This window comes from Saccharomyces kudriavzevii (genome assembly GCF_947243775.1).
Source record: "Saccharomyces kudriavzevii IFO 1802 strain IFO1802 genome assembly, chromosome: 13".
Lineage (NCBI taxonomy): Eukaryota > Fungi > Ascomycota > Saccharomycetes > Saccharomycetales > Saccharomycetaceae > Saccharomyces > Saccharomyces kudriavzevii.
In genome coordinates, this window is record NC_079284.1 from 911,035 (window position 1) to 919,765 (window position 8,731).

At 41.2% G+C, this 8,731-nt stretch overlaps 3 protein-coding genes across 3 annotated transcripts; 1 reads left to right on the forward strand and 2 right to left on the reverse strand.

The window, feature by feature from the left end:
• Positions 1 to 303: 303 nt before the first annotated feature.
• On the reverse strand, positions 304 to 1,812 carry SKDI13G4550 (mannitol dehydrogenase family protein; the record flags this gene model as incomplete). Its single annotated transcript, XM_056230578.1, has 1 exon — positions 304 to 1,812. One exon carries the CDS (start codon positions 1,810 to 1,812, stop codon positions 304 to 306), a length of 1,509 nt encoding a protein of 502 aa, XP_056084483.1.
• An 879-nt stretch (positions 1,813 to 2,691) lies between these two features.
• On the reverse strand, positions 2,692 to 4,128 carry SKDI13G4560 (uncharacterized protein; the record flags this gene model as incomplete). Its single annotated transcript, XM_056230579.1, has 1 exon — positions 2,692 to 4,128. The coding sequence occupies one exon, from the start codon at positions 4,126 to 4,128 to the stop codon at positions 2,692 to 2,694; it is 1,437 nt and encodes a 478-aa protein (XP_056084484.1).
• A 3,759-nt stretch (positions 4,129 to 7,887) lies between these two features.
• SKDI13G4570 (SRP1/TIP1 family protein) lies at positions 7,888 to 8,250 on the forward strand (the record flags this gene model as incomplete). The annotated part of the gene is made up of 1 exon (XM_056230580.1): positions 7,888 to 8,250. One exon carries the CDS (start codon positions 7,888 to 7,890, stop codon positions 8,248 to 8,250), a length of 363 nt encoding a protein of 120 aa, XP_056084485.1.
• Between the last annotated feature and the right edge of the window lie 481 nt (positions 8,251 to 8,731).

Consider the following 8,731-nt stretch of genomic DNA (forward strand, 5'->3'; position numbering starts at 1 on the left):
CTCATGCATATATATCTGCATCACGAAAAAGTTCTCAACTGATATAACGTAGTGCGCACTTCTTTTCTTTTTCATCAATGGAAGCGGAGAACTATATTGCTGGAAACATAAACGGCGATGCCAATGGCGATGGTGATGGCTACACAAGACGGAAGTTCTTGAGTACTTGCTAAATGAAGAGTGCATACTTACAGGCATGTGACACGTTACTTGACTAACAAAACTACAAAACATACAAAAAATACATAATCTATACAAGATATCTAATCATTACAATCGAGGTGCGCAGATCGTTTTTCAAGCTCACACTTGATCTAGAATTTCGTTCACAGCGGCAAGTGGCCCTTTATCATAGACTGTCTCGAGCGAGTGGGTTAACTGCGCAACAAAGGCCTTGTTTTCACGAATCTCAGGACTGAAAAGAACTTCGATGTTCAGCAATTCGTGGGGATCTCTACCGCCCTTAACAGCAGCTGCCTTCAAAATTGGGGCCATAGGGTCCTCAATTTCAAATGGTTTTCCGTTCATGTCCACACCGGTCAAATAACGGAACCAACCAGCGACACATACGGCCAATAGCTTGTACTTGCCGTTTGGTTTACGCAGCTGCTCGTAGATGGAGGGTAAAACGTACTTAGGCATCTTACCTGAGCCCATTAAACAGATACGGGCAACGGTGTCCTGAATTGCTGGGTTAGAGAATCTTTCCAACACAGACGCAGTGTACTCTTCGAAATCGACGCCTGGCACTTTGGGTAACAATGGGATAACTTCCTCATGCATTAGAACACGGATATACTTGTTGATAGTTGGGTCGTTGACAACCTCATGTATATAGGTGTAGCCTGCCAAGTATCCCAAGTATCCCATAGCGGAGTGCCCACCGTTAAGCAGACGCAGCTTCATCAATTCATAGGAGTCCACATCTTTGACGACCTGGACGCCAACAAGTTCCCAAGGAGGACGGCCGTCAGAGAAGTTGTCCTCAAGAACCCATTGGATGAAGGGCTCGGCAACAACCGGACATAGGTCCTTAATTCCCCATGTGTCAGCGACATACTTACGCTCCTTGTCGGTACAGCGTGGTGTCACACGATCAACCATGCTGTTGGGAGAAGTGACCTTGTCTTCAATCCAAGCAGCAAATTTTTCATCCTTCTTTAGCTTGGCGAACGCAACAAGCATAGTCTTGACCGTGACACCGTTCTGGGGCATGTTATCGCACGACATGATGGTGAAGGGAGTGAGGCCTTTTTTGTAACGCAGTAATAGAGCCTCGTACAGGTACCCGTAGAGAGTGTCCGGCTTCTCTGGGTGATTCAGATCGTTGACAATCTCGGGAGCATCAGCCATCAAAGAGTTTGTTGCCTCACTGTGGTAGTAACCGTTTTCGGTGACGGTCAGAGATACAATGTGTGTGTCTGGACTGGCCATCTTTTCAATAACAGCTCTTGGATCATCGGGTGCGTACATATAAGCGGTGATGGAACCTACAACGTAGGCATTGGCGTCTTTGATACCGCGCTCCACGACGGTGTACAGGCAATCTTGGGCCTTCATGGCATCGCGCATCGCAGCATCTGCCTTCATTAAACCAACACCGCAGATGGACCAGTCTTTCAAATTGTGGTCCTGCATCAAGCGATGCATGAAAACGGCCAAATGGGAACGGTGGAATGCACCGACCCCTAGATGGACGATCCCTTGTTTAACACCTTCTCTGTTGTAAGTAGGTATTGGTAAGGCAGATTGAAAACTCTTGAGAGTTTTAGCATTCAAACTGGTAGTTTTTGTTTCGTCTTGTTTTGTCATTTTCTTATATTGTTAATTTTTTTCTTTTTATATCTATTTTATCCCTGAATGTGAAGAACAATACCGAGAAAAATCTATTCGACAATTCTACAGTTCTACAATCGCTGCTTGCTATTTATATATGAAACTTAATGAAATTGGGTGATATTTCAGATTTTGAGCTGGTAGCCATCCCATCTTTCCCCACCCCCCAAAACACGATGATTTCTCTGAAGGTAGCGAAATGTAGAAGATTGTTGCGCTTATTCTACTGGGACGGTGCCCACGCCAAGAAGAGAGCAACCGAGTGGTGGGATGGCGTGGGGACCCAGGCACAAAGGCAAATACCAAAAAAGATTCCGACAGGCACAGTGCCCCCACGCTGCATTACCCCGCGACCCCTTATTTGCTAAGACGCCTTGCAGGAAATAAGGTTTTCGGGGCCAATTTCTCGCAAGCGGCACACAAGTATATTATCGAGACTGGCGGGCTACATGCAGCTTCAGTTTAGCATATATCGGGCGAGCGTTCCCGAATCTCGTTCGGAACTTGTTGTTTTTATTGGCTACTTCAGCAGCTGAAAAGGCTTCCTTTAATCATGTTTTAATATGTTAGTTGGGAATTCAGCAGTATTGATTCATCAGCGTTAATACATCGCAGTATATTGCCCTTAAAAAATTCATCCGGACGAAATAAAATCAAATTAATTAAATTGAAACGTAAATATCTATAGTTACATAAAGTATTACAATCTTTTAGGCCGCAAGACGAGGTACCGCACAATGGCAATAATAAAAATTTCGTGAAACATATTACCACTGAAAATTAGTAAATACAGTGAACGAACAAAAGGAAAAGCGAACGATTAGAATTCTGACAAAAATAAACTCGATTTTCATCTCAAATAACGGGGATATTCTTTGCCAAGTATTCATAGTACTGTGGCTTACATTTGTAATTTAACAAATCTTCGATAGCGGAACCGTATTTAATCAACTGAGGTTCTTGCCATGCAGATTGCATTATGCCAAGACCAAAAGGTCTTCCATTGGCTTTCTTCACTCCTATTGGTAAGGTAATCATCGGGTAACCAGCTTTGGCGGCTTGCTGATAGGTAATTGACAAACCACTTGGAACCAACAGACCATCTAGCTTGAAATTTTCACCAGTGTTAGGATCCGTGTAGTTTAGTGCATGATCAATACCTTCATCTCTGGAAGTCCTTTGAACAAATTCAACAGCTTCCCAGTAAGTCTCATTCTTGATACCTCCCCAACTCAAAGAGTCTAAGAAAGAATCCTGACCGGATGAGAAGGCAGAATTTGTACTATCGTACCCACCTTCGCTGCCAGTGAATTTGTAATTATATGCGACAATGTCTTCCAGAGAGCGAATATTCGTGTTTTCCAGTTCACTCAAGTAGGTTTTGATGTTATTGTAGAAGTCGACTTTTACCACAGTAAATTCACTCTCATTTGCCGATCCCAGGTCCCAATTCCAGCCTTCATCAGAGATCACATCTAAATTTCCAAAATCAGTGTTGTTATAAACGGTAGCCCCTGCATCTTGAATTATTTTGATAACCTCTAAAAGCCTAGGAATTTCATCAGTTTTCGCATGCGTCCAAAGCTTTTTCCATGGGAGACCAAATCTAGCGCCTTTTAGAGCGCTTTTATCAGTCAAGAATTTCACATAATTACCATCACTTGGAACATTACCAGTTTGGTTCAGAGTATATACATCTCTTTCATCAACCCCCCACATGTATTGGAAAGCATATATCGCATCACGAACAGTTCTAGCCATGGGCCCAGTTGAATCTTGATGTTCTGACTCTGGAATTACTCCAGATCTTGAAGTTAAACCGACGGTTGGCTTGAAACCAACGATACCATTTCTCATTGCAGGATCTATAATACTACCGTCAGTTTCGGTTCCCAATGAAAACATTATCATATTGGCGGCGACTGATGCGGCACTACCAGAAGAACTTCCACCTGGGTTCGTAGTAAGATTAAAAGGACAACGTGCTTGGCCACCTCTAGCGGAGTAGCCTTCAGAGTAGTCTGATGATCTCATGTCTGCCCATTCACTTAATGTGGCGTGGCCAAACAGTACAGCACCAGCATCTCTCAATTTGGACACAACATGGGCATCACGAGGTACTACTGAACCCAATAGCATCCATGAACCACATGTGGTATCCATTTTATCCTTCGTGGCATAATTGTCCTTGACTAAAAAGGGGATACCGTGCAATGGACTCCTAACAGTTCCTGCTGCCCGTTCACGATCTCTTTCCTGAGCAATCGAAATAGCATCTGGATTGATCTGCATCACACCGTTAACATACGAGTTAGTTTGAAAATAGCGGTCCAGGTAGCAGCGGACAACATCCTCTGACGTCAAGACACCCTTATCAAAATAATTCTGCATTTGGTCTATGGTAGCATCTTCCAATGTAATACCTTTACATGTATCCATTGGAAACACTTCTGCTGACTGCGTTTGAGGATAAACGAAAGTGGTTGTGTTTACCATTTGTTCTTCAGCTGGCACATTGGCTAAAAACCGTTTCCATAGTTTTTCAATTGGTGAGGCTTTAACTGATACAAAGGATAACCCTAATAATAAAACGTTTTTGACTCTCATTGCCTTTGGTTAGTTTGTTATTCTGAGGTACATTCTCAATCCAAAAATTATGGTAATAGCATATGCCTGCCATATATAGCAGGATTTAATGTTTTCTGTTCCCACCAGAATGTCAACGAAGACATTTTACACTCGTCTAGAAGCTTCATGATAGAAAATAAAAGATAGCGCGTATCATTAGCATAGCTTAATCAGCTTTATCGGTAATCCTGAGAAAAGAGTTCTGTTCTGTTATCATCATGAGCATCGTTTAACGTTCATTGAATACAAATTTTGGCCACATTTTTCAAATCAAAGGTAGCAGCGATAGCATTATCACCCTGATGAATATAAGAAAATATCTCTTCAAATCAAGAAACGAGAGGACAAGATTGGTAGAGTTCATAGAGTGTCACCGCCTTATCGTGAAAATATTTTTCCGTGGGAAATTTCTGAAAAAATGCGGCAGAAAATCTTTGTAGATACCACAAAAACGTCATGATCCGATGTACAGTTAGATCATCACATGCCATAAATAACAATATATGATATCCGAAATAGTGAGATCATTGTTATCACCAACTTAAATCTTCATTTCCACGTTATCTTGATAGGAATTTTCTATAGTAAAATTTTTTAGTTTTTGATATACTTTTGATATTTCTGATTAACTATCATGACGCGCATACATGATATAGATCTGGAAAACGCCTGGTAAACGAATATTCCTCTTTAAACTCAATTTCCAGATTTGACATCTATCATTCTTATCGTACAACCTCAGTTCAATGAGAGTCACTATTGCCAATTGATTTTAGATTAATGGATATAGTGGACATAATTTCAGCGACTGCTCACTCTTGTATTTTGCATTTTGTTCTGATATAGCTTAGACTCTCTGAGCTTCTCTAGGACCGCCATTGTACTCAATAACCTCGGACTGCTCATCACAAACAGAATGTTTCCTAACTTCTACGTTTTAATGCCCAGAATTCACGTTAGGATGATTCTTGCCGGCGTTATGAACAAGGTTCTTGGAACCATTAACAAAAGCTGATCAGGATCCAATTTGCTAGAAAAGTCAAAGGGTAAAAACTGCATATTTCTGTAGTTTTGGAATAGACATCCATATGAACTGATAAAGCAGCATTATTATATAGGAATTAATTGCCACTCCTAATGGAGATGCAATGTTACTTCTAGATATCTCATAAAAGAGTGGTCCACTATATTTGCTGCCTAATATCAAAAAGTGTTCCATGAGCTAGACCGTACTATCTTTCGTCAACACAGTGGAAGATGAGAAGAGCACAGGGCTTATGCCCGTTAAAAATCTCGAATCTCAAAAGGTTGTCTTAGTTAAGGACATCTCCAGAATAAAGCTTTACTTGGTTCTGTTATGATATTTACAGCCAGGTGGCATTTCATACGCGGATAATAATACGATTGCCGCTACAGCTTAGTGAAAATTCCTACTGGTTCACTTTATCTGTTTCTTACTGCTTCATCCATGAGTTAGAACTCACGTTTCTTGTTCGCCATTATATATTCATACCATAATCGTGCCGTGTAGAAAAACTTCCTCAGTTCTCAGCCACTCTAAGACTATTTTCTTTGAAGAGGGACAATGGTGCAAAAAGCATATAATTTAGGGACTCAGCACATTACATTGAGGATGCGTCGATGCGTTCAAAGCTTATTTTACAGAAGTGGAGCGACTGCGGAACTTAGTCAACACTGAGGGAAGGTGGAGCTCAATTTGTTTGTAATATATTCAACTTTCAGAGGCAATTAGCGCTTCCAGTCTATCTAGATTTCTGTAGCGCAGAAAATTGTCATTCCTTACTTCGAAGACTTTCCTATCTGTATTTATCTACCTTCATGAAATTTCGGCCTTCCATTTCAAGTTTTTTTACAGTTTCCTGATGATTATACAGTCGTTGGAGCTACAGAATTGCATTGACGAGAAAGAAGGGTGAGATGCAATATTTAGTTACTATTATAAAGAGCAAGAAAAATGGTTCTAATGGGTGGAATCAGGTCGTAACGGGAATGAATCTGTATATGTTTGAGCAAAAAGTCGAGAAGAATAAAGAGCATTTCTTTGACGGAATTGATTGCCGGCGATTCTTTAACCGCGTCTGCTGTTTTGCCTGTGTTGCCTAGATCTTTAGATGTTGGACTATGAGCATACATTCGGAAGCACGATTAACATGTACCAAAAATCCGTTGGTGTAGATATGGATATGTACTCATTGATTTAGTCACTCTGAGACCTCCTGAATAGGGATAGACACTTTCGATCGAAAATATATTTGGGCTGCATTTTATACTTATTCACCGTATAAATTGCTTCCTACCGAGGCGCGACGGGAGGGAAGATTTTAAACGCAATTCTGGTTAATTCGCCCTCGAGGTGACGCTTCTGTTCTCTCTTATTCATTGTGGAGGGGATGCATAGTATATAGGCGTCAACGATTCCCACCACGCAGATATTTAGGCCCTGCTCGAACTGTTCTCAACATTCCTTCGTCATCATGGTATCTATGGCCCAGAAAAAGTAGCCACCATCTCAATGATAGCTCTTTCCCGCGCATTTCAAGTACACAAGTTTACCAACAATTTCACTGATGATGTACCAAGTCATAACCGCTACAGGGTACGATTCCCAACACATTTGTCAACCGTTCACGTGAAAAAGGGATCTTTAAACTTCTCTGTGGCAACCGAAGAAAGCACAGTAGGCACTGCCCAAATATTCTTTGATGCCAAAGAACTGACTAGAGAGGTTGCGGGATAACAGAAAAAATCAGCATGCGGAGTGGGGACTTGTCTCCATATATTAGTTCATCAACAGTTTTGCTGTTGGGTACGAAATCATATATACCCCTACAGGGTACGATTCATAACACACATGTCAACTGCTCAAGTTCTAATTTGCAGAGAGCACGGGTACTATTTTTCCGTGGAAGCCGTTTAGCGCATATCAATCAAGGCTTAGACAATGAGCTTCTGAACGAGGGTCCAAACCCAACACGCGGATCTTCTCTTTGACCGAAAAAGGAAGTATCGCAGGCACGAAAAAGGGTTTTTTAAGGTACCCCGGCTTCCCTATAATTAGCATTCTTCTCTTCGGCACATACGAGAGAATATAGGCAATGCAAAGCATGCATTCATATACGAAATCTATGGAAGACAGGTCGTTCAAAGACAGGCGCATCTCCAGGCTCATCTCCAAGCACATCTCCACAGCGACAGCGGATATGGATGCGAGAGGTAAGATGAGAAAGAGTGAGGGATAAATGGTGAGGTTCGTTAATTCGTTTGGGTACTAGCAAGCCGACCAAAAAAACCATATAAATAGAGCAGCTTTAATCTGCTATATTTGAGAATACACCTTCATTATTTTCTTTCTACTTAAGCCTATATCAGCACTAAAGAAACAATCCAAAACAAACAAATACAATGGTCAAATTAACTTCAATCGCTGCTGGTGTCGCCGCTCTAGCTGCTGGTGCCTCTGCCACCACCACCCTAGCTCAATCCGACGAAAGAGTCAACTTGGTTGAATTGGGTGTCTACGTTTCTGATATCAGAGCTCACTTGGCCCAATACTACTTGTTCCAAGCCGCCCACCCAACTGAAACCTACCCAGTCGAAGTCGCTCAAGCTGTCTTCAACTACGGTGACTTCACCACGATGTTGACCGGTATTGCTCCAGCCCAAGTGACCAGAATGATCACCGGTGTTCCATGGTACTCTACCAGATTGAGACCAGCCATCTCCAAAGCTCTATCCAAGGACGGTATTTACACCATTGCCAAATAGGTAACACGCTTTTATTAATGAAATCCTACGGACATTAGGAAGGAATGAAAAAACAAAAAAATATGATTTGACGGTGTATATAGTTAAATATGTGTATATTAATATTATAAACCTCTCGATCAATTATGGTATTTTTGAAACGGTGGCGGAATGGATTACGGAATGAGATTGTGTAAAGTTCATTTCGTGAATGCAATTTACTGAGTAACCAAAGGGATAGTATATGTTACGAGGTACAAAGGGGGTATAGATGGATAGTATAAATGAAATAATGATTAGTGAAGATTAATGAGGATTACTTATGACTGGTGAATATTTTATGAAAAGTGAAAAATAGTTAAAAAATATAAAATGGAGAGATTAATTATAGGAAAATGAGAGTAATGATATTATATGGTAGCGCTATATGAGTATGTTATATTCTATGGTCCGTGTGCGTATGTAGTTGTATTATAGTGTAGTGCATGGAGTGGAGATACTG